We start from the raw sequence: 23,910 nt of genomic DNA, 5'->3' as shown, positions 1-23,910 counted from the left end.
AGATCAGCTATGACTGGTACAGTGATCAGAAGGCATGCATGGTTAAAAGAGCAATCCTTACCAGACCATGTAAAGTCAAAGCTCCTAGATGCTCCCATGGAGAAACACAGTTTGTTTGGCTCCCCTGCACAGCAAGTGTTAAAGAAGGTGGAAGAAAAAGCAAAATCTGTCCAAACAGTCAAGGATTTCTTACAGGTCCAGCCTCCGAGGTTTAGTAGAAATTGGCCTTCGAAGAATTGGTCCTTTCCAGACACCTCCAGAGCACAGAGAGGCAGAAATAGGCGCCCAAGAGGCAGAGGTCAAACCAGAGGTGCCTGCAGGGGACGTCAGTGACAGCCTAACAACCAGAGAAGTACTGCCACAGATCCAGCTACTACCACTTCCACAGGACAGTCACAGTGATTTGGCTCTGATACCGCCTACCAGGGAACAACTGGAAGCACCCTTAGGCGGAAAGCTAGCCTTATTTTCAGTAAACTGGCATTACATTACAGGAGACAAATGGATTTTACAGACAATAGACAAAGGCTACAGGTTTCACTTCCATACTCTACCAAGAAAGAGAGGAATGCCAAACCTACCACCAAACCAAAAAACAAACGCTCTAGGACAAATCAACCACTTACTAAGGGTGAGAGCTATAGAAAAGGTACCGTCTGTGGAACAAGGACAAGGATTTTACTCCAGACTTTTCCTGGTACCAAGAAAAGAAAACCAATGGAGACCTATTCTCGACCTGTCCGCTCTGAACACATATCTCATTGTTCCAAAATTCAAAATGCTGACCCTACAACAACTTCTTCCCATGCTGGGCAAGGAGTCTTGGCTGGTGACTCTAGATCTCAAGGAGGCATACCTGCACGTCCCTATACGACCAGATTGCAGAAGATACCTCAGATTTCTTGCAGGATCAGAGCATTATCAATTCTCAGCATTGCCCTTTGGCTTATCTACTGCCCAGAGTATTCACGAAATGCCTGGCATCAGTAATTGCTCATTGCAGGCTTCAGGGAATTCAAATTTATCCATACCTGGACGACTGCCTGATACAAGCGGACAACAAGATCAAATTAAGAAAAGATTTGGAAAAGGTTATTCACCTATTGCAAGCCCTGGGATACACAGTCAACATAAAAAAGTCAAGGCTGGTACCATCCCAAAGGATAACATTTTTGGGTGCAGAACTGGACACATCAAATCAAATGGCATTTCTCAGAGCAGAAAAGCAAAAGCAACTACCACTCTATTTCATGGCATTAACAACGCAGAACCAGCTTACAGCAAGGAAAGTCCTGCAAGCCCTGGGTTACATGGCATCCTGTATAATATTGATTCCACATGCCAGACTACATATGAGGAAGTTGCAATGGTACCTAAGGAATTTATGGTCTCAGCACAAGCACAGCCTAGAAACCCAAATTCCAATAATTCCATGCCTGAAGCAAGAATTCCTGTGGTGGGCTCAGGCCTGTCAGTTGAACAGAGGACTGCCTTTCCACAGCCCTCACCCAAGCCAGACTATCACCACGGACGCCTCAGACCTCGGTTGGGGGGCACACATGGTGGACAAGTGTATACAAGGCCTATGGACACAAGACCAGCTGAACCTACACATAAATCAAAAAGAGATGCTGGCAGTGAAACAGGCAATTCAGACATTCAGACCGTTTCTTCAACAAGGTCATTTGCTGATAAGGACGGACAACACCACAGTCATGTGGTATATCAACAAACAGGGAGGCACACATTCATATCCTCTATGCCGGATGGCAATGGACCTGTGGAATGTGGCCCTGAACCTCAACATTCAGCTCCAGGCCATATTTGTGCCAGGAAAAGAAAATATACTAGCAGACACCTTAAGCAGAACTACCACGGATGCCCACAAATGGATGCTGCATCCAGACATCTTCAAATCCATTACAAAGAAATGGGGGCTACCAGAAATAGACTTGTTCGCATCCCCACACAACCACCAATTGAGGAAATTCTGCACAAGGACATACCACCCACTTGCTTGGAAGGTGGACTCCCTATCCTTCAGTTGGGAAAACCTGACAGCATATGCATTCCCACCTCTTCCTTTGATGCACAAAGTGCTACTGAAGATCAAAGAAGATCACCCAAGGATCATCCTGATAGCTCCAGACTGGCCGAGGCAGCATTGGTACCCGCTACTGAGGAGTATGTCTCGGACACACGCATGGCCTCTACCTCTAGTTCCTTTACTGCTAACACAGAACAACTTCAAGATCCTACATCCAAACTTGAAAACACTGCAGCTAGCTGCTTGGAATATTACATAAAACAAAATAACCCAGATTTATCTCAGAGGGTTAAAGACATTATCCTGGAGGCTCGCAGACCCTCCACAAGGAAAACTTATTCAGCCAAATGGAAAAGATACCTCATTTGGAGTGCAGCAAAAGGAGAAAATGTATCATTAGCAAACATAGCTAACATCCTGGAATATTTAGCAGAACTTTTCCACAATGGCCTGTCTTACTCCTCCATTAAGATTCATGCATCAGCAATTTCAGCAGAATACAACATGGATCCTCCAGTCTTCTCTCATCCTCTACTCAGGCAGTTTCTGAGAGGAATTAAAAATGTAAAGCCTCCAAAGAAGCCACCTTTGCCTACATGGGACCTTAAGTTTGTGCTGGAAAAGTTAACACTTCCCCCTTTCGAACCAGCAGCAACAGCAGAATTACAGTTCTTATCTTGGAAAACTGCTTTCCTGCTTGCAATCACTTCAGCAAGAAGGGTTTCTGAATTACAGGCATTAATGGCAGTACAGCCCTTCCTTATCTTCCATCAGGATAGAGTGTCCTTGAGAACTAACCCTACTTTTATGCCAAAGGTGGTCTCCAGGGTATCATTGAACCAAGCAATCCACCTACCAACATTCTTCCCCAACCCACAGAACAGGGGGGAAAGACTACTACATACCTTGGATGTGCACAGGCAATTGCGCTACTATCTGGACAGAACCAAGAACAATAGAAAAACTGACCAGCTTCTGGTAGCATATGCAACAGGAATGGAAGGAAAAGCAATTTCAAAACAGACAATCTCAAAATGGATAGGAAATTGCATTAGATTTTGTTACTCTTTCCTTGGAAAGACAACTCCAGAAAACATCAGACCTCACTCCACAAGGGCTACAGCCACTACTACAGCTTTCTTACGAGGAGTGGCTACCAAAGACATTTTAGAAGCTGCTACTTGGAGCTCCGTGCATACATTTGCCAAGCATTATAATCTACCTTTATACTCCAGATCCCGAGCAGGTTTTGCAACTGCTGTTTTGCAAGGGATCTTAACTACACCATAATCATCTTAGTGCCTCCTCCCCCAGTTTGGCTATGGTATTCTACCCATATGTTAGGACTGCAGATGCATCCTTGAAGGACATAGTACAGTTTTGTACCTACCATAAATGTAGATGTCCGAGAGGTATGCATCTGCAGTCAGGATTACCCACCCTCCTTCCCCTCTGTGGTACTCCTAGGGTATTTGCCCATCTTGTAGCTAGCTGGGGGAAATCTATTATGGTGTATTTGTTTGTATATATGTATATACATGTTTATTTTTGTTTGCTCTCTACTGTTTGGAATCATTTGCATTTATCCAAATTTAGTCTTCCTAGAGGGCACCTGGCATCTGGGGCAAGAAACACTGAGGAAAATGGCGTCGGCTGATGCCTTTATACCCAATTCACAGCAGCTATGACTTCGGGTGAAGTGCGACATCAGCCGAGGCCAGACCCAGACTTTGGAATCCGGCCGACCGAAGGGCTGCCTGAGGCAGGACAACCCATATGTTAGGACTGCAGATGCATACCTCTCGGACATCTACATTTATGGTAGGTACAAAACTGTACTTTCAGCCTCCTAGATTTAGCAGAAATTGGCCAACTAAGAATTGGTCCTTTCCAGTTACAGACAGACCTCAAAGGGGCAGATACAGACGTCCAAGAGGTAGAGGTCAACCACAAGGTCCTTACAGGCCTTGACAATGGGTTGCATCAGCCAAGAAAGAAGGGGAAGACAGGCCCCAACCATATAAAAAGCAGCCCCAATGACTTCCCACTACAGCTTGCAAACAACTCTCTCTTTGCAGCCCCCTTGGGAGGAAAACTGGCACTTTTCCATCACAATTGGCATTTGATCACCAAAGACAAATGGGTTCTCAACATTGTATCTCAAGGTTACAGGTTCCACTTTCACACTCTGCCAAGGTTAAAAGGAATGCCAAATCTGCCACCAAATCAATGGGCAGAGGCTCAAAACCAAATTACAGCACTCATGGATATGAGAGCTATTCAAAAGGTACCACCACAGGAGCAAGGACAAGGATTTTACTCAAGACTCTTTCTGGTTCCCAGGAAGGACAAAGCCTGGAGGCCCATTCTGGATCTTTCTTCTCTAAACACTCACCTGGATGTTCCGAAATTCAAAATGTTGACACTACAGCAGCTTCTTCCCATGCTGGGCAAGAAAGCTTGGCTCGTGACACTGGACCTCAAGGAGGCATACCTGCATGTCCCTATCAGACAAAACTGCAGAATACCTCAGATTCATAGCTGGTTCAATGCACTATCAATTCTGTGCACTGCCCTTTGGCTTGTCTACTGTGCCCAGGGTCTTCACAAAGTGCCTGGCACCAGTAATTGCATTTTACAGACAGAAAGGAATTCAAATGTATCCGTACCTGGACGACTGCCTGATTCAAGCAGAGAGCAAGGACATTTTTCTAAAGCATCTGGCGTTTGTAAAAAAGTTAAGTTGCCTGGGGGTACACAGTAAACGAAAAGAAATCAAAACTAGTGCCCTCACAAGAGATAATATTCCTGGGTGCCAGCTTTAACACAACGACCCATATGGCTTATCTCACGCCAGACAAGCAAGGACAACTGACTCAATACTTTCAATTGATGGCAACAAAGACCCAACTCCCTGCAAGAAAAATTCTGCAGGCCTTGGGTTACATGGCATCTTGCATACTACTAATTCTATATGCCAGACTGCATATGAGGAAACTACAATGGTACCTAAAGAATGTATGGTCTCAACACTGTCAAAGTTTGGAAACAGTTATACCATTAATTCCTTGCCTTAAACAGGAGTTTCAGTGGTGGGCTCAAGCTTGTCACCTCAACAATGGACAGCCTTTTACTCAACCTACAGCCAGGCAAACACTGACAACAGATGCATAGGATTATGCCTGGGGAGCACACATGGCAGGCATCTGTATTCAGGGCAAGTGGCCTGCAGAGCAAAGGCATCTTCACATCAATCAAAAAGAGATGCTAGCTGTACAAAATGCACTTATAGCTTTCAAGGACCTGCTGCATCCAGGACAACTACTACTAAAGACGGACAACACTACAGTTATGTGGTACATAAACAAGCAAGGGGGCACTCACTCTTACCCCGTTTGCAGGCAAGCCATGACCTTGTGGAACACAGCTCTAAACTGTCAAATTCATCTGCTAGCACAATTCCTGCCAGGAAAGAAAAACAGACTGGCAGACGACTTAAGCAGAAACATCATGGATCCCCACGAATGGGAATTGAATCCACAGATATTCAGAATGATAACACAGAAATGGTGGAGCCCGGACATAGATCTGTTTGCATCACCAATGAACTGCCAGCTACAGAAATTCTGTACAAGGAGTTACCATCTACAAGCATGGAAAGTGGATGCCCTCTCATTCAGCTGGAAAAACCTACAAGTATACGCTTTCCCACCACTATCTCTCCTGCCAAACGTACTCATAAAAGCCAGGCAAGAAGAGCCAAAGATGATCCTGATTGCACCAGACTGGCCACGCCAGCACTGGTACCCAATCTTAAAGAACTTAGCACAAGGACCACCCTGGATTTTTCCTCAAATCCCACATCTGCTGACTCAGCACAACAATCAGATACTACACAGCCAGCTAAAGACCTTAAACCTAGCTGCATGGAAGATTCCTTAGTCAAGCAGGCAATGTTGCTTTCCAAAGTTGTTATGGATGTCATTCTGGAGGCCCGAAGGCCTGGTACCAGGAAAGCCTATTCGGATAAATGGAAGAGATTCTGTGCCTGGAACCAAGCTCACAGCCTTGACCCTCATGTTCCAAACATTCCTCAGATACTACAATATTTAACTGAGATGCTGGACAAAGGCCTCTCCTTCTCATCCATCAAGAGCCACGCTTCTGCCATCTCTGCTCATTACAACACGGATCCACCAATTTTCTCTAATCCTTTGCTAAGACAGTACCTCAGAGGGGCTAAAAACATAAGACCGCCCCGCAGAGCACCTACTCCAACTTGGGACCTCAACTTCGTTTTGGAAAAATTAACTGTACCTCGTTTTGAGCCAGCTAACACAGCAGAATTAAAATACATCTCTTGGAAAACTGCTCTGCTCCTGGCAATAACATCAGCACGAAGAGTTTCAGAATTACAGGCACTAATGGCAGTGGAACCTTTCCTCATTTTCCACCAGGACAGGGTGTCTTTAAGAACTATAACCCTACATTTATGCCAAAGGTGGTATCCAGTGTGGCTCTAAACCAAACTATTCATTTGCCAACTTTTTATCCAAAACCACAGAATAAAGGGGAGAGACTGCTGCAGTCCTTGAACATTCACAGGCAGTTACGCTTCTATTTGGACAAAACCAAAGCTTTCAGGAAATCTGAGCAATTATTGGTAACATATGCTGCAGGAGCACAGGGAAAAGCCATTTCAAAACAGACTATTTCAAAATGGATAGGACATTGTATACGTTTCTGCTATACACACCATGGGAAACCTGTACCTAGCAGCATTAGATCTCACTCCACTAGGACAACAGCCACTTCAACTGCCTACCAAGGATATTTTGGAAGCAGCAAATTGGAGTTCTGTACATACCTTCACCAAGCATTACCATCTGCCTCTATACTCTAAATCCAGAGCTGGCTTTGCCACTGCAGTGCTGCAGGGCCTTATAGCTACCCCTAATGCCTTAAAGAACCAGCCACCCTACCTCAACTTTGGGATTCTACCCAAGTGTAATGACTGCAGCAGTGTAACACGATTGAACATGGTATAGTTTTGTACCTACCATAAATGTAGATGTTCGAGTGTATACACTGCTGCAGTCCAGGTTACCCACCCTCCTTCCCCTCTTACTTGCTGGTACGTACCTATGTCTTCTACCCTTTACTACCTATGGGGAGTATTTGCTGGTAGCTGAAAGTTGTTGTCTGCTTTTTTTATGTATGTTTTATTAGCAATTTGAATTGCCTATCTATTTGGGGGCACCTGACATCTGGGGCAAGAAAAACTGAAGAAAATGGCGTCAGCTGCATCTTATATACCCCTGCCGCACTGACATCAGGGAGGAGGCGACAGCAACCGACACCGGACCAAGACTTTGGAACTCAGGCCGACTGGGGAACCGCCTGACGGCAGAATAACCCAAGTATAATGACTACAGCAGTGTATACACTCGAACATCTACATTTACGGTAGGTACAAAACTGTACTTTTCATTCAAGGAACATCCCGATCCGAAAAAACTCCTCCCAGACGTTCCACCCACGCAACGGGAGGTGGCAGCGCTAGAAACAGGAAAGCTGCTGAACAAACGAATCATCCAACCGGTCACCCGAGGCCGGTTCGGATTCGGTGTTTAGTCCAGGTTCTTTCTAGTGCCAAAGAAAATGGAGGGCCTCAGACCCATCTTGTATCTATCCACATTGAACCTGTCAGTAACCAAGACAAAATTCCAGACGGTCACGCTTCAGTCGATCCTGCCTTTTCTGCAGGCCACAGACGATGTGCTTGATCGCTCTCCTGGATGTGTACTACCACATTAAAATGGACAGATGCTCCCTGGAGGTTTCTTCGCTTCCGGCTGGGAGCCAATCACTACCAGTTCAGAGCCCTCCCCTTTGGTCTCACCACAGCCCCCAGGGTGTTTACCAAAGTGATGGCAGTTGTAGCGGCTCACCTGAGGCTGCAGGGTATTCAGGTTTTCCCGTACCTAGATGATTGGCTCTTTGCTGCCCCCTCAGAGCATCTACTAGGTTAGGACAGGGATTACTTCATCCAGTTAGCAAACAATCTGGGGATTACCATCAACCTGAACAAATCTTCTCTAGAGCCGGTTCAGATTCTGAACTTTATTGGGGCACGTTTGTACACTCTTCAAATGAAAGTTTTTCTTACCTTGAACAGGATACTTAGTTTAAGAACACATATCTTACAAATTCTTCACACCTAAGTCCCCACAGCCACAGTAGTGCTCAGGGCGTTATGAGAGTTCTTCAGTGGACAGTTACGGTCCAGTGCTCCCTGTTATACCTTCCTCTCACCTTTCTAGTGAGAACTCCGAGGATAATGCAGGGACTCCCTTCAGTGGTGGATTCAATCTCTGGATATCCTCAAAGGACGTTCCTTTCACCTTGTTTTGCTCAAAACCATGGTGACCACAGACTCCTCCCAGCTGGGGGGTGGGCACTGACTGCTCGGGAAGGATGATCAAGGTAGGTGGTCCCCCTTCGAGACCGAGTTGCATATCAGTGTTCTAGAGATGAGGGTGGTTCCTTTGAGGTTGCAGACACTTTATGCCCATTTTTCTCTAGGCATGATCGCCATTCAGACAGACAACATGTCAGTAGTCTGGTACATCAACAAAGAAGGGGGAACCAGATGTTATCTCCTCTTTCATGAAGCCATGAGAGTGTGGGAATGGGCAATCTCCCCAGCTGCTTTCTAGTAGCAACGCACATTCCGGGTTGGTCCAAAATTCTAGCGGACAGGCTCAGCAGATAGATTCTGATGCCTTATGAGTGGTCTCTGAATCCTTCAGTAACAGAACTTATTTTTTGAAAATGGAGTCAGCCTTGCCGCAATCTCTTCACATCTCCTTCCGGTGTGAAATGCAGCAAGTTTTTCACCCTGAAACCCCCCCCCCCGGAGGGGGAAGCCCCCAGAGACGCAATAGTTCTTGCTTGGCCTCCCGGTCTTTTCTTTGGTTATCCTCCACTCCTGCTTATGTCCAAGTTTCTTCCGAAAGCTCGAAGGCTTGGGAGTACGGTTGTCCTCATAGCCCCATTCTGGCCTCACCAGGTTTGGTTCCTCTCACTGTGGTCTCACCTAGTTGTTCTTCCATGGACATTGGATCCAGTCCGGGATCTTCTTTCTTATCCCTCAGGGTTCCCTCACCCAGATCTGAACAGTCTGAAGCTCACGGCTTGGCTGCTCTGGTTCCCATGATTATCAGGACTCCTAGATTCTCATCCCCCGTAAAGTCCATTTTGGTGGCGGCTGACAAATCCTCCACCAGAAAGGTGTATCATAGCAAATGGAGATGGTTTTCCATATGGGCTAATCAGCGAGCTTAGGACCCTTTCACGGCTCCTCTTTCAGCAGTCTTCGAGTTTTTGGCCAGCATCTTCCATCAGGGTGCTAGTTCTTCCACAGTTAAGGCGCAGCTGGCAGCTATCTCTAATTTTCATGTGGTGGTGAATGTCTTCCCTGGCTTCTTCCAAACTTTGTAAAACTTTCCTTAAAGGGACCTTTCTACTTAGACCTCCAGTTAAGGACCCTACACCTCCATGGGATCTTACAGGCAATGGTCTCTGCACCCTTCGAACCGGCAGCATCGGTTGATCTTCAGTTTTTGACATGGAAACCTGCGTTCTTGGTGGCCATTACCTCAGCCAGAAGAGTATCGGAGCTTCAAGTTGTTTCTATCAAGGCGCTTTACATGACCTTTCACAAGGATAGCGTGTCGTTGTGTACTAACCCATCCTTTCTTCCTAAGGTGGCCTGGGAAGCCAATATTAACCAAACGATACATTTACCAATTTTCTTCTTTAACTTCCAGAACAAAGGGGAACACCAGTTGCATCTGCTTGATGTTCATAGGCAACTGAGATTTTACTTACAGAACAAAGCCCTTCCGCAAATCTGATCAGTTATTCATGTCTTATGCTAAACCTTTTTTAGGCAAGCCAGTTTCCAAGGTAACAGTTGCTCGATGGATTTCCTTGTGCGGTCGAGCCTATGAGGTGAAGGTAGGTCCTTGCCAGGACATGTGAAGGCACACTCCACCCGATCTATGGTTACGTCAGCTGCCTTCTGGTCTAGGGTGTCTCTGGATGATATCTGCTCGGCAGCTACTTAGTCCTCATCTCATATCTTCATTTCTCATTACAAGTTGGATATTGTGTCTCGGAATAGAGCATCCTTTGGTTCTGCGGTACTATATTCCATGAGGGCCATCCCACAGGTTGAAGATCAAATGAAGTAAACTACTTCAGATAAAGAAGTTATGTACTCACCATAACGTTCCATCTGAGTAGTTGTACTTCATTTGTCTTCAGCCTTCCCCCGACTTTATCATGGATGCAGGCTGTGTTTCTATCTTGTATGAAGTGTTTGGCCCTTGACTCTGTCCAGCTCAAGGAGTATAATGGTGATCCTTGTTATAATAAGGTGATGTTGGGCTGGGTAGATGATACCTTTTAGGCAGCAAACTCGATCTGAAGGGAGATGGGGGCATTATGAGTAAGGGGAGGAGTCTGGAGCTCTGATCCATAGCTGGAAAATGCAGCCTTGTCGGATCAGACGTGGATCTGAAACCCACAGGTTGAAGACAAATGAAGTACAACTACTCAGATGGAACGTTATGGTGAGTACATAACTTCTTTTTTGTTGTTGCGTCCTCCCTTTTGAGATCCTGTTCCTCCTTGGGATTTGCTTTTTATGCTGTGATAGTCATTTCCCCTTTTGAGCCTGCAGCCACCGTTTCTTTAAAGTTGCTGTCTTGAGTAAAGATCTTTCCAGTAGCTAGATAAGTTTATGAGTTGCAAGCTTTGTCCTCTGCCCCTCTTTACCTGATTTTTCATAGAGGCAAGTTGACTGTCGGGACTGATCCCTCTATTTTACCTACGGTAAGCATGGACTTCATTTTAAACCTGCTTATTCCTTTGCCTGTATTTTTTCCTAACTTTTGATTAAGGGTGAACATTTGCTGGACTGTCCAGACATTGATAGGCAACTGATATTCTACTTAGACAGGATCAAAATTTTTAGAAGAAAAAACAAAGCAACTCCTTGTCTCCTTTTCCAAAGCCAAGCTGGGCAGACCATTGTCAAAAACCAGCCCTATCCAAATGGTGCTGTGGTTGCACTGCATTGGATTTCTTTTGTGTATGACTTGAGAGAAATGCTCCTATCTGCAAAACCGAAAGGTCATTCTACCAAGGTGCTACTTCTACTGCTTTTTTCTTCAGACCCTTAATTTGTGCTGCTACCTCATAATTTTGTGTCCCATTACAAATTGGATGTGCAGTTAAGGTCCAGCGCCTCTTTTAGTTCCACAGTTCTGCAAAATTTTCTTTCCTGGGGCCACACTGGGATTGTATGCGACTGGAGACTGTGTCCCAAAGATTGAAGCCAGATATAAAAGGCAGCATCGAATATGAAAGTTACATGCTTACCATAATGATAGATCCATGTTGTCAGTTTCCATCTGGTTAAACCATCCCTCCCTCCAATCCCTGTTTATTGGAATGTACTTTCCATGTGAGCAGGCGACCAAGCTTTCAGGGTTTCCCCTTCACCTTCAGGTGATTTACCTCTGTGTGAGAGGCAGATTTGATCTGAGTCCAATTGGGTGAGCAGTATATTATGGGTAGACGAGGCAGAGCTCTGCGCTTGAAATCTGAGAGAGAAGGCCAGTATCCGATATGATAACTTACGGGTGAACCAGATGGAAACAGACAACACAAATCTTTTGTTATGGTAAGTGCATAACTTTCGTTTAAATGCATTCCTTTCATTTTTTTCAGTGTCAGTAATTTTAACAGAAAAAAATGTATTAGGAGAGTCTCACTCTTTTGACTGCCAGCTGTTCAAAGACTTTTGTTCACTACAGTGGTGAATGTTTACATGTCCACCTCTGCATGTGTCATTTTCTTTCTTTTGTCATGGCAGTCAGGGATGAAATACTATTTGGTATTCTCTCCAGCTGTTAGACTGTTGCAAGGTTTGTCCTTGAGTGAAGTTGTGCAGTTTACTTACCAGAAGAGCAGATCTTGGAGAAAAAGAAGATAACCATTTGAAATGTTGGAACATCCTAGAGCGAGTCCCAAAACTCTTGAGATTAAGTAGCCGAAAAAGGGGGCTCACATATACCCAGTGCAAGATGGCCATTTCACAGAATATTCCCTTTTTTCCAAGGTATGGCAGTCTTGGAGTTAGTATATATAAGTTTGGGGGTGTGGGTGGAATTGTCTCCTGCAAAAAAGGGGAGATTAATAGAGAAGAGCGATGTTCGAGATTCGCTAAATTTATTTTTTCTTATTAGCATGTATACACTTGGCATTTTGAATGCAGACATTTCAACAGGGAGCCAAAAGAAAACTGTTGCAGTTTACATAACCAAGTAGCACCCTTCTTTACCCTTTTTCAGATTCTGTGTAGTAACTGGTGTATAGTTCTATTGTATTTTAACTGGGATTGAATAGATATGTTTAAGGATGTCTCTTGCAGTAAGTCCATTGTCTCCGGACAGGTTGCATTGTATCCATTGGTGCCACTCATTGACATTGGGTCAGATTTCAGCTTTTCATATAAGGGCACAAGCAGCTTCCCAGGGAGTGAGAATAGGCAACAGTTTGCATGTTCAGCTTTAACCTATAAAAAAATTAAAGAAAAACAAAGTAACACTTTAATGTGTGTGTGTGTGTGTGTGTGTGTGTGTGTGTGTGTGTGTGTGTGTGTGTGTGTGTGTGTGTGTGTGTGTGTGTGAGAGAGAGAAAGGAAGCAGGAGTATTTGTTGGAGATGTTCATCTTTCCTACAGCAGACCAGCTCTCATTCTTACATAATTTCTTGTTGTGACATTAAGGAGAAACAGAAATTTGATGTGAGCAGATTGTATGTTTTAAACAAGCCAGTCTGATGTTCATCGTGTTTCACTGTTGCAGTCATTACTCTTGGGTTATCCTGCTGGCAGGCTACCCTCAGTTGGCCAGAATTCCAAAGTCTAGGTCCGGCGTCGGTTGCTGTCGCCTCTTCCCTGACGCCAGTGCACCAGGGATATAAAGATGCAGCCGACGCCATTTTCTTCAGTCTTTCTTGCCCACGCGGTGCCCGAAGCAAAAGCAGTTCACAAGTGCTGGTCGGCCGACTCCTGAGATTTTCAAATCCGAGTTTCAGAACCAAAGTCTTCATTAAAGCTAAGTACCCCATTGGGAAAACTTTTTTCTTGCACCAGACTGATGTCAGAAAAAGTTAACAATTGTATTTCTTGTGGGAAGCAAATACCTCATAAGGATTTTCACTCTTACTGTATTCCTTGCCTAGGCCCTGATCACAACATTGCTACCTGTCGGTTTTGTGCTAGATTTAACCAACGCACTATTAAGCGTCTGTTTGATTTTGCATTTCATTACTTTGGCCAAAGATTTAATTATATAATGCCGTAAGAACAGCCGACGACCGGAGTTTACAAAAAACGCAAGGACAAGGAAAAGGATAGGCATCCGAGGTCCAAAACAGATGACGAGGCCTCTGCCAGGCCAGTTGCCGGTTCGCCAGTTCTCAGTGAGGTGCTTTTGCAGCCCCTGACACCTGCTACCTCAGAGCCACAGGCCGCTTCCAACTCCCACATGGAGCCCGACTGGGCCTCTGGATACTCAAGGTATTGGACACTCGGAAATCATTCCCTCAGATGGGTCCAGAGCCGCTGAGCAGGCATCGGCTTCTTAGGGGGTCTTCAGACCTACACAACTATATATTAAGCCATCTTCAGCTTCAAAGACTAAAGCAGCTCTAAAGACAAAGAAACAAGTACAGCATTTTCCTACTCAGACTTCAATGCCCAAAAAACAGATGCTTAAAATGGCCGAAGACCTAATTACTTTGATCAGGGGCTCCCATCCCCCTCCTGATAAGAGGCCTAGGCAAGAGACTGAGTATGATTCTTCTGATCAGGTTTCTATTTCCTCTGATTCCTCTTCTGAACAGGATTACTCCATGCTTCCCTATGAGGATTCTGATGCTGAAGAATCCATTACTTTAGCCTCTCCTCCTGAGGATTATTCTTTTGGGGAAACCCTGCATACCATGAGGGAGCATTTCCACTGGGAGAGCCAAGATTATTCTGAATCTAAGAAAAGGCTCAGAGACTTTTTGCTACTTCCTCAGCACAGACCCCTTGCTATTCCACCTGTTCTAGACATTGTAGATGATGTATTTTCAGAGTCCGGCTTTCCCCTGACTCTTTACCCCCTGCACCTGCTAAGCCAGACAGATACTACAGGGTCCCGGATTCTCATAAATTCCTATATAAAAATCCTGATGCTGGCCCAGAAACTATATCTCAGGGTCCCAAAGGGGTTAAAGCTTCCCCTGCAAAAAACCCTGTCCCCGCTGATGGGGATTCTAGGGCTCTAGACAGATGGGGGGGGTCTACACTTCTGCTACCTTGGCTGTAAGGGCTTTAAATTGCCAGTTTCATATGCTTAACTATCAGCAATATTTAATGTCACTGCTTAAACAGAAATTGTTGACAAATACTGAATGTTCAGAGAACAAGGAATTGCAGGATTTATTGCATGCAGCTGAACAAGTGGGAAAGCATAATTTGCAATGTGGTTATGATTCACTGGAGGCCTCTTGCAGGGCCGCTGTTACAGGTTCTGTTATTAGAAGGCATGCTTGGTTAAAGGAACAGAATCTGCCTGATCATGTTAAAGCAAAATTATTAGATGCACCATTACAGCATGATACTTTGTTTGGTACTAAAGCAGAAGAGGTGTTGAAAAAAATGGAGGATAAAGCAAAATCCATGCAGACAGTCAAGGATTTTTTTACAGGTACAGCCACCCAGGTTTAGCAGGGACTGGCCTTCTAAAAATTGGTCCTTTCCAGTGTCAGACAGACCACAGAGAGGCAGATACAGGCGTCCCAGAGGCAGATCTCAGCCCCAAGGCTCTTACAGGCCTAAACAATGGGGTGCTCCCACCTCCAAAAGCGGAGAAGACAAATCACAGCCTTACAGGAAACAGTCCCAATGACTTCCCTCTGCCAGATCCATGCACTTTTCTTTTGGCAGCCCCCTTAGGGGGAAAACTAGCACTTTTTTCATCAAATTAGTAAATGGTTACCCAAGACAAATGGGTCCTGAACATAGTGTCCCAAGGCTACAGGTTCCATTTTCACACTCTACCAAGGTCAAAATGTATGCCAGACCTGCCACCCAATCAATGGGCAGAGGCGCAAAAACAAATTACAGCCCTCATGGACATGAGAGCCATTCAGCAAGTACCACAACAAGAGCAGGGGCAAGGATTTTACTCCAGACTTTTCCTAGTACCCAGAAAGGGCAAAACCTGGAGCCCAATACTGGACCTGTCTATACTCAATACGTTTCTGGAAGTTCCAAAATTCAAGATGTTGACTCTACAGCAGCTACTGCCCATGCTGGGCAAGAAGGCTTGGCTCGTAACTTTGGACCTAAAAGAGGCATACCTGCATGTCCCAATCAGACAATCTTGCATAAGATACCTCAGATTCATAGCTGGCACAATGCATTACCAATTCTCTGCACTGCCCTGTGGCTTATCTACTGCGCCCAGGGTCTTCACAAAATGCCTGGCACCAGTAATTGCATTTTGCAGACAAAGAGGAATTCAAATATATCCCTACTTGGACGACTGCCTAATTCAAGCAGAGAACAAAGACATTCTTCTAAAGCATCTGGCGTTTGTAAAAAGATTACTAATTGGCCTAGGGTACACAGTAAACGAAAAGAAATAAAAACTAGTGCCCTCTCAAGTGATAATATTCCTGGGTGCAAGCTTAAATACAACTGCCCAGATGGCTCGTCTCACACCAGACAAACAAAAGCAACTGACTACTTATTCAATAAATTGGCAACAAAAACCCACTTATCTGCAAGGAAAATCCTGCAGGCCTTGGGTTTCATGGCATCCTGCATTCTACTAATTCCATATGCCAGACTGCATATGAGGAAACTGCAATGGTATCTAAAAAGTGTTTGGACTCAGCATTGCCACAGCCTGGAGACAGTAATTGCACTCATTCCCTGCCTGCAACAGGAGTTTCGATGGTGGGCAGAAGCCTGTCACCACAACAAGGGTCTGCCATTCAGTTTATCCACAGCCAGACAGACACTGACAACGGATACATCAGATTATGCCTGGGGGGCCAATACGGCAGGAAAATGTATTCAGGGCACATGGCCTGCAAACTAGATGCATCTTCACATCAATCAAAAAGAGATGCTAGCTGTTCAAAATGCCCTGACAGCTTTCAAGGACCTGCTTCATCCAGGACAGATACTGATCAAGACAGACAACACTACGGTCATGTGGTACATAAACAAGCAGGGAGGTACCCATTCCTACCCCCTCTGCAGACAAGCAATGACCTTATGGGACACAGCATTGGCTTTTCAAGTTCACTTGCAAGCACAATTCCTGCCAGGAAAAACAAATACTCTGACAGACGAACTAAGCAGAAACCTCATGGATCCCCACGAATGGAAACTGGATCCACAAGTCTTCAGCATGATAATAAGGAAATGGGGATGCCCAGACATAGATCTATTTGCCTCCCCTCACAACTGCCAATTGCAGAGATTTTGCACAAGGATTTATCACAAGCAAGCATGGAAAGTGCACACCCTATCCTTCAGCTGGAAAAATGCAACAGTATATGCCTTTCCTCCACTGCCTCTCCTTCCCAGGGTACTCCTAAAGGTCAGACAAGAGAAGCCAAAAATGATGCTGATTGCACCAGACTGGCCACGCCAGCACTGGTACCCAATCCTAAAGAGCTTGTCTCCAGGTCCAGCATGGATATTGTCTCAAACTTCTCACTTGCTGACCCAGCAAAACAATCAGATCCTGCACAGCCAACTCAGGACCTTAAATCTGGCAGCGTGGCGGATAATGTAGCCATTCAGAACACTCCTCTTTCAAAAGCTGTTGTGGATGTTATCTTGGAGGCCAGGAGGCCCAGTACCAGAAAATCTTATGCAGAAAAATGGAGGAGATTCTGTGCTTGGAACCAGGAACAAGGCATTGACACGTGTGTACCAAATATCCCTCAGATTTTACAATACCTAACTGAGATGCTGAACAAAGGCCTTTCTTTCTCATCAATTAAGATTCATGCCTCTGCCATTTCAGCCCATTACAATACGGAACCACCTATCTTTTCTCATCCTTTAATAAGGCAGTACCTCAGAGGGGCCAAAAACATTAGGCCTCCAAGGAGAGCACCAATTCTGGCCTGGGACCTCAATTATGTTTTGGAAAAACTCACACTGCCTCCTTTCAAGCCAGCATCAACAGCAGGTATAAAATTCATATCCTGGAAAACAGCTCTGCTCCTAGCAATAACCTCTGCAAGATGAGTCTCGGAGTTGCAAGCACTCATGGCTGTGGAACCGTTTATCATTTTTCATCCAGACAGGGTTTCTCTGAGGACAAACCCTACATTTATGCCTAAGGTGGTGTCCAGTGTGGCCCTCAACCAAACCATTCACTTGCCTACCTTTTATCCAAATCCACAGAACAAGGGTGAGAAAATTCTGCATTCTTTGGACATACACAGGCAGTTACGCTTCTACTTGGACAGAACTAAAGCTTTCAGGAAGACTGAGCAACTTTTAGTGTCATATGCTGCAGGATCACAAGGAAAGGATATGTCAAAACAGACTATTTCTAAATGGATAGGCCATTGCATCCGTTCCTGCTATTTTCAACATGGTAAATCAGTGCCTAAGGGCATTAGGCTTCATTCCACCAGAGCAGCAGCCACTTCAGCAGCCTTCCTCAGAGGAGTACCAACCAAAGATATCTTAGAGGCTGCAACTTGAGTTCAGTGCACACTTTCACAAATCACTACCACTTACCTCTTTACTCTAAGTCCAGAGCAGGCTTTGCCACTGCAGTTCTGTAGGGCCTCATAGCCTCTCCTAATCCTATTTAGCCCAGCCACCCATCCTCAGCTTTGGGATTCAACCCAAGAGTAATGACTGCAACAGTGAAACACTATGAACATAGTACAGTTGTGTACCTACCATAAATGTAGATGTTCGAGTGTATTCACTGTTGCAGTCCAGGTTACCCACCCACCATCCCCCTTTTCTTTGCTGGGACTTATCTGCACTTCTCTATCCTATACAACCTATTTGGTGTATTTGCTTGTAGATGAAGGAAATTTTATTTTTGTGCATGCATTTTTATTGGCATAGTTTTCAGCCTACCAATTTGGGGGCACCTGACATCTGGGGTAAGAAAAACTGAAGAAAATGGTGTCGGCTGCATCTTTTATACCCCTGGCGCACTGACGTCAAGGAAGAGGCGACAGCAACCGACGCCGGATCTAGACTTTGGAATTCTGGCTGACTGAGGGTAGCCTGCCAGCAGGATAACCTAAGAGTAATGACTGCAACAGTGAATACACTCGAACATCTACATTTATGGTAGGTACACAACTGTACTTTGTACAGGTTTTATGTATTTTTATGGTTCTATAATGTCATCTATCTCAGTAGATTCATGTATGAAACAGTTGAGAATTTCTTATTCTTTCAATGTGTTGAGATATTAAGTTTATTATTTAACAAATCATTTCAATTTATATGGCCTAAATCACTATATAAACTATGTTTTTTTTCATTTCAGGGTTTCTGATGAAATCTGTGGTAGCAGATGTGGTGAAGTATCTTGCCATTAAAGTATTGAACTGTTCCATATCCTGATATACTTTGTACAGGTGACAGTACCTCGCTCTGTATGTATCTGTTTCTATCCAGTATATACTTAAAACATTGTGGTGGAAATACTGTTGTGAATCAAAAACCTGTATGCAGTATTAATTTTAATGCTTAAAATTGAAAACCTCTCCATAGGTAGTCTGTGTATGGTACAGAACATTGTTGGTATTAACAGAGGTGGGCTTCAGAATGCATTTTGGCAATTACTTGCATTTTGTCATTAAACCCCTATAAATGTTTGTTCAGTAGCAGTGTAGTCTGACAGTTAAGCCAATAATTCAGGTCAGTAAACAGAGTTTTTATAGATATGTTCATACAGCTGACATGCTTTTGTGTTTGAGTATTTGAAGTTGTAGAAAGTGTGTATGAAAAAATCTAATATGTAAAAACTAGTAAAGACCCCATGATATAATCAGTTGGCCTATTTCCATGTGCTTGTCCCTAAGCTACTACTACAGGCTAACTGCATGTAGCCTTTTGTCCTTGTTCCTTACTGTCTTGAATTCACCAATCATTTTTGACTCCCATCAGTTTTCTAAGGAAAGCATATTTCCATACATCTATAAGTGCTACAGAAAAATATTTGATAGTGTATCTTCCAAAAAAGGAGGAGGGTGGCACATTAGTGCAATAAATAGCATTGTTGCCTAACAGCAAGTGATTCCCTGGTTCGATTCTCATTTGGGATACCTTCTATGTGAAGTCTGCATATCTTCCCTGTGTTCACATGGGTTTTCTTCAGGTGCTTCGGTTTCCTCTCACGTTCCAAAGACCTGAGTAGGTGGATTGGATACTCTAAGTTAGCCATAGGTATGAGTGTGTGTACAACTTTGTGGTGTGGAAGAACAACCAAGGCAGGGCTAGCCATCCGGTGGTGTAAACCATGGCTCAAGATCATTGTCACTTTTGAAGTGACTTTTCAACCCCATGTGCAAAAAAGGGGTTGTGGGTGGATGTAACTTCCGAAAATAAAGCAGAATTGGGCATGGAAACGAGTTTGGTCCGTAGTGAATGCATGCATGTTACGGCTGTTTTTTTTTCTCCCCCCATCTGTTATGCAAGACAGTCAAAGAGAATAAATAATTTTAATTTGCTTATAGATGATAGTGATGAAGAAAAGGGCGATCTCAAGAGTATGCGTCAGAAGAGGCAAGCTGCCTCTAAAGCAGCTTCTAAACAGCGGAAAATGCTTCTGGATGATAGAGGCAGTGAGGAAGAAGAGCAGGATGATGAGGAAGAAAAAATTGTGAATGGTAAGACTGTTTAGTGTGCTATGCTGAAACCTAGATACGAAATTTACGGTCTGGGGTCCTGGTAGTATCTACTCCTCATCATGGTACTTTGTTTACTGATTGGTACACATTATAGTTTGCTTAAGTGAGTCAAGCCAGGGTGGAGACTGAAACTACAAAGTGCTTTCAGTTGGACTTAAAGTGACACTTACAGTGGCTGCATATCCCTTCAAGTGCCTTAATCCTTGAGTGGAACACTGGGGTAAACTTTCAGAATTAATTCCTCAAGTCTGCTGAAGTTGCAGCATTAATGACAGTTAACTAGCTGTTTTAACAAAAAATTGATCCACTCTTCTCTCTCCTGTCTGCCTCAACTAATGGGTTATTGGATGCATACTGATCCAAAGCTAGCAGTGTTCAGACATTTGGATCTAAATCTCAAGCTCCTCCCCTACCTGTAATTTCCCCTCCATCATAACAGTACCTCTGATCTTACTTGCTTCTGGTACGCTTTAGATGTGATTCTTTGACCCCATGCTGGGTTCATTTTTTGCAGATAAGTGAACTTTGTCTTGGGATTTTTTGCCTCTATTTATTGTTATTTCTGCCTTGTTTCTCTCTCATTCTAACTAAAAGCTTAATTTCATCCTCTTTTCTTCCTAAAGATGTTTGTCTCCCCTGTTCTCTCCTTTACTTCCTCCCCTTTAAAAAAAATTCTTATGTGATGATAGCTTCAGGATCCTTTTTGGTAGCTTCCTGGTATACTGTATGTATTAAAGCTTTTAGCCTTTGCACTCTGCTGTTTATGGTATTTTTTTCTCTCACATCTGTGTGGCTTATCTACTTTCTCCCAACATATCTGATAAGGCCTTTTGTTTTAAGAATTATAGCACTTGTGGTCGTAAAATTCACTTCCCCCAAGACCCACATTCAAAATGGTTCTTACTGCTTTGGGGCTTCCCACTTGGATGAGGATTATTCTACGTGTTCAGCCTTCAGGGCAAGGGCTCTTTCAGACAGTAAGAAAAACTGTTACTTAAGGGTCTTTCCTCAACCACAGTGGGAGAATCAACCTTCTATCAACTGGGCTCTCCCTCCAGCAAGAATTCAAGGGGAAAAAGTAAGGGAGATGAGGCAAGTGATAAAGAATACATAGAAGGAAAAGCAGTCTTCTAAAGAAAACTCTTCAGAGAAAGGTAAGTCCCATGAGAAGGAAGCTCGAAAGAGATCCCTGGAACCTTCTGGACTCGTGAGTCCAGCACCAAACCTTTCAAAATCTTGGGATCTAATTCCTTTGTTGGCTCCTGTTAGAATCCAGTCACTCACTCTTACTGTGGAAGCATGTTTTTTTTCCTCTGGAGCCAGTAAGTTCTCTGCACAATTAACCCTTTTTGCCAGGAGAGGTCAGTCCTCTGTGCCTCCATAAACAGCTTCTTTCTTAAGGCTCCTGAAGTCTTTGAGAAACATGTCCAAGTCAGATGTGGACAGAATGATATGAAAGTTTTTAAGGACCAAGATTCAGTTATGGGTACTTCCTGCACATGTTCATCGTGCATACAGCTGCAGTCATAACAGATGGGTTCTCCTGCCGTCAGGCGGGTCCTCGGTTGGCCGAATTCCAAAGTCTAGGTCCGGCGTCGGTTGTCGTTGCTTCTTCCCTGGCGTCAGTGCGGCAGGGGTATAAAAGAACCAGCCGACGCCATTTTCTTCAGTCTTTCTTGCCGCGCGGTGCCCGAAGCAGAAGCAGTTTGCAAGTGCCGGTCGGCCAGCTCCTGAGATTACGAAAAATTTGGAACCGAAGTCTTCTTAAAAGCTAAGTACCCCGTTGGGGAAACTTTTTCTTGCCTAAGACCGATGTCAGACAAAGTTAATAATTGTATTTCTTGTGGGAAGCAAATACCGCATAAGGATTTCCATTCCCTCTGTATACCTTGTTTAGGCCCAGACCACGACGTCTCGGTCTGTCGCTTTTGTGCTACATTCAACAAATGCACTATTAAGCGTCGGGCGGAGTTCACCCAGCATTATTTTGGAAAAGCATTTAACTATACTATGTCGTCGGATACTCCGACTCCGGTTTTGTCTAAAAAACGCAAAGACAAGGACCGACACTCGAGGTCCGCGGCCTCTACCGACACCACTCCTAAGCCGACTACACGTGGTCCGGTTCTCAGCGAGGCGCCTACGCAGCCCCTGATTACCGACGACACATCTTTGGCGGTGTCTCCTGTACCCGAGGTCGCAGGCTCCTCGGCCCACACCCTGACTACAGATACCAAAGCCACGCTTGGCGTTGAAACACAGAATGTGGACAGGTCCACCTCCACTCAAGGTGTCTTCAGACCTTCCTCTTCTTTCTCCATCAAGGCTTTCACAAAGTCTAAAGCTGCCATGCACCCTAAGAGACCAGCTACACAGGGCCCATCTCCAGGCCCCATGCCTAAGAAACAGATGCTTAAAATGGCTGAGGATTTAATTACTCTAATCAGAGGTTCTCAGCCACCTCCGGACAAAAGACCCAGAGTGGAGGAAGATTCCCCCTCCTCTGATCAGGGCTCCATTATTTCAGAGCACTCTGATTATCAGGAACAGTCTTACTCCCCTTTTGAAGACTCTGATGCAGAGAAATCTATCCCTTCTGTATCCCCCCCTGAGGATTACTCATTTGGTGAAACTCTGCATACCTTAAGGGAACACTTCCACTGGGAAGGCCAGGATTATTCAGTTTCCAAGAAAAGACTCAGGGAATTTCTTTTGTTACCCCAGCACACGCCTCTGGCTATACCTCCTGTCCTGGACATCCTAGATGATGTTTACTCGGAGGCCTGCCTTAACCCGGATTCTCTTCCTCCAGCTCCAGTTAAGCCTGACAGGTACTACAGGGTTCCTGACTCACACCAATTTCTATACAAAAGCCATGCTGCTGACCTAGAAACCATCTCACAGGGGCCCAAGGGAGTTAAGGCCTCCATTGCCAAAAACCCATTGCCTTCCGAGAGAGATTCCAGATCCTTAGAAAGGTGGGGGGAAAAGTTATATACCTCGGCTACCTTATCCATGAGGGCCTTAAACTGTCAGTTTCACATGCTAAAATACCAACAGTTTCTATTATCTCAATTGAAAAGTAAAATGTCACAACCTGAACAACCAGACATGAAGGAGTTGCAGGATTTGATGCATAGTGCAGAACAAGTGGGTAAACATACCTTACAATGTGGTTTTGATGCTCTAGGGGCCTCATGTAGAGCTGCTGTTACAGGCTCAGTCATACATAGGCATGCCTGGCTCAAGGAACAAGCCTTGCCTGATCATGTCAAAGCTAATTACTAGACGCCCCTCTTCAAAAGGATGTACTATTTGGGGCAAATGCTGAGGAAGTATTACAGAAAATGGAGGAAAAGGCTAAATCAATGCAAACTGTGAAAGAATTTCTGCAGGTCCAACCCCCACGTTTTAGTAGAAATTGGCCTTCCAAAAACTGGTCCTTTCCTGCCACAGACAGATACAGGCGCCCGAGGGGCAGAGGACAAACACAAGGCTCGTACAGAGGCAGACAATGGCAAGCTCCTGCACAAAGAGGTGGTGAGGACAACTCGCAATCCTTTAGAAAGCAAAACCAATGACTTTCCCCTTTGCATGCCAACCAGGTCTCAAATGGCAGCCCCCTTAGGAGGAAAGCTGGCACTATTCTCAAAAAATTGGCATATTGTCACAAAGGACAAATGGATCCTGGACATTATAAACAGAGGCTACAAATTCCATTTCCATACCCTTCCAAAAATGACAGGCATGCCAAACCTGCCACACAATCAAAGGGCAGAGGCACAAAAGCAAATTTCAGGTCTTATAAACATGAAAGCTATT

General features: G+C 44.6%; 1 protein-coding gene across 1 annotated transcript in view; it reads left to right on the top strand.

Moving 5' to 3' along the window:
- The window catches only part of NUCKS1 (nuclear casein kinase and cyclin dependent kinase substrate 1), a 927,319-nt gene that overhangs the window by 559,381 nt on the left and 344,028 nt on the right, over nt 1–23,910 (top strand). Inside the window, exon 6 of the mRNA XM_044076829.1 lies at nt 19,915–20,067. Coding sequence (XP_043932764.1) covers nt 19,915–20,067 — 153 coding nt within the window. The remainder of the gene's footprint in view (nt 1–19,914; nt 20,068–23,910) is intronic.

This window comes from Protopterus annectens, chromosome 7.part0 (assembly GCF_019279795.1).
Source record: "Protopterus annectens isolate FY-2018-M chromosome 7.part0, PAN1.0, whole genome shotgun sequence".
In the NCBI taxonomy this organism is placed as follows: domain Eukaryota; kingdom Metazoa; phylum Chordata; order Ceratodontiformes; family Protopteridae; genus Protopterus; species Protopterus annectens.
This window is presented reverse-complemented; position numbering and strand designations above follow the sequence as displayed.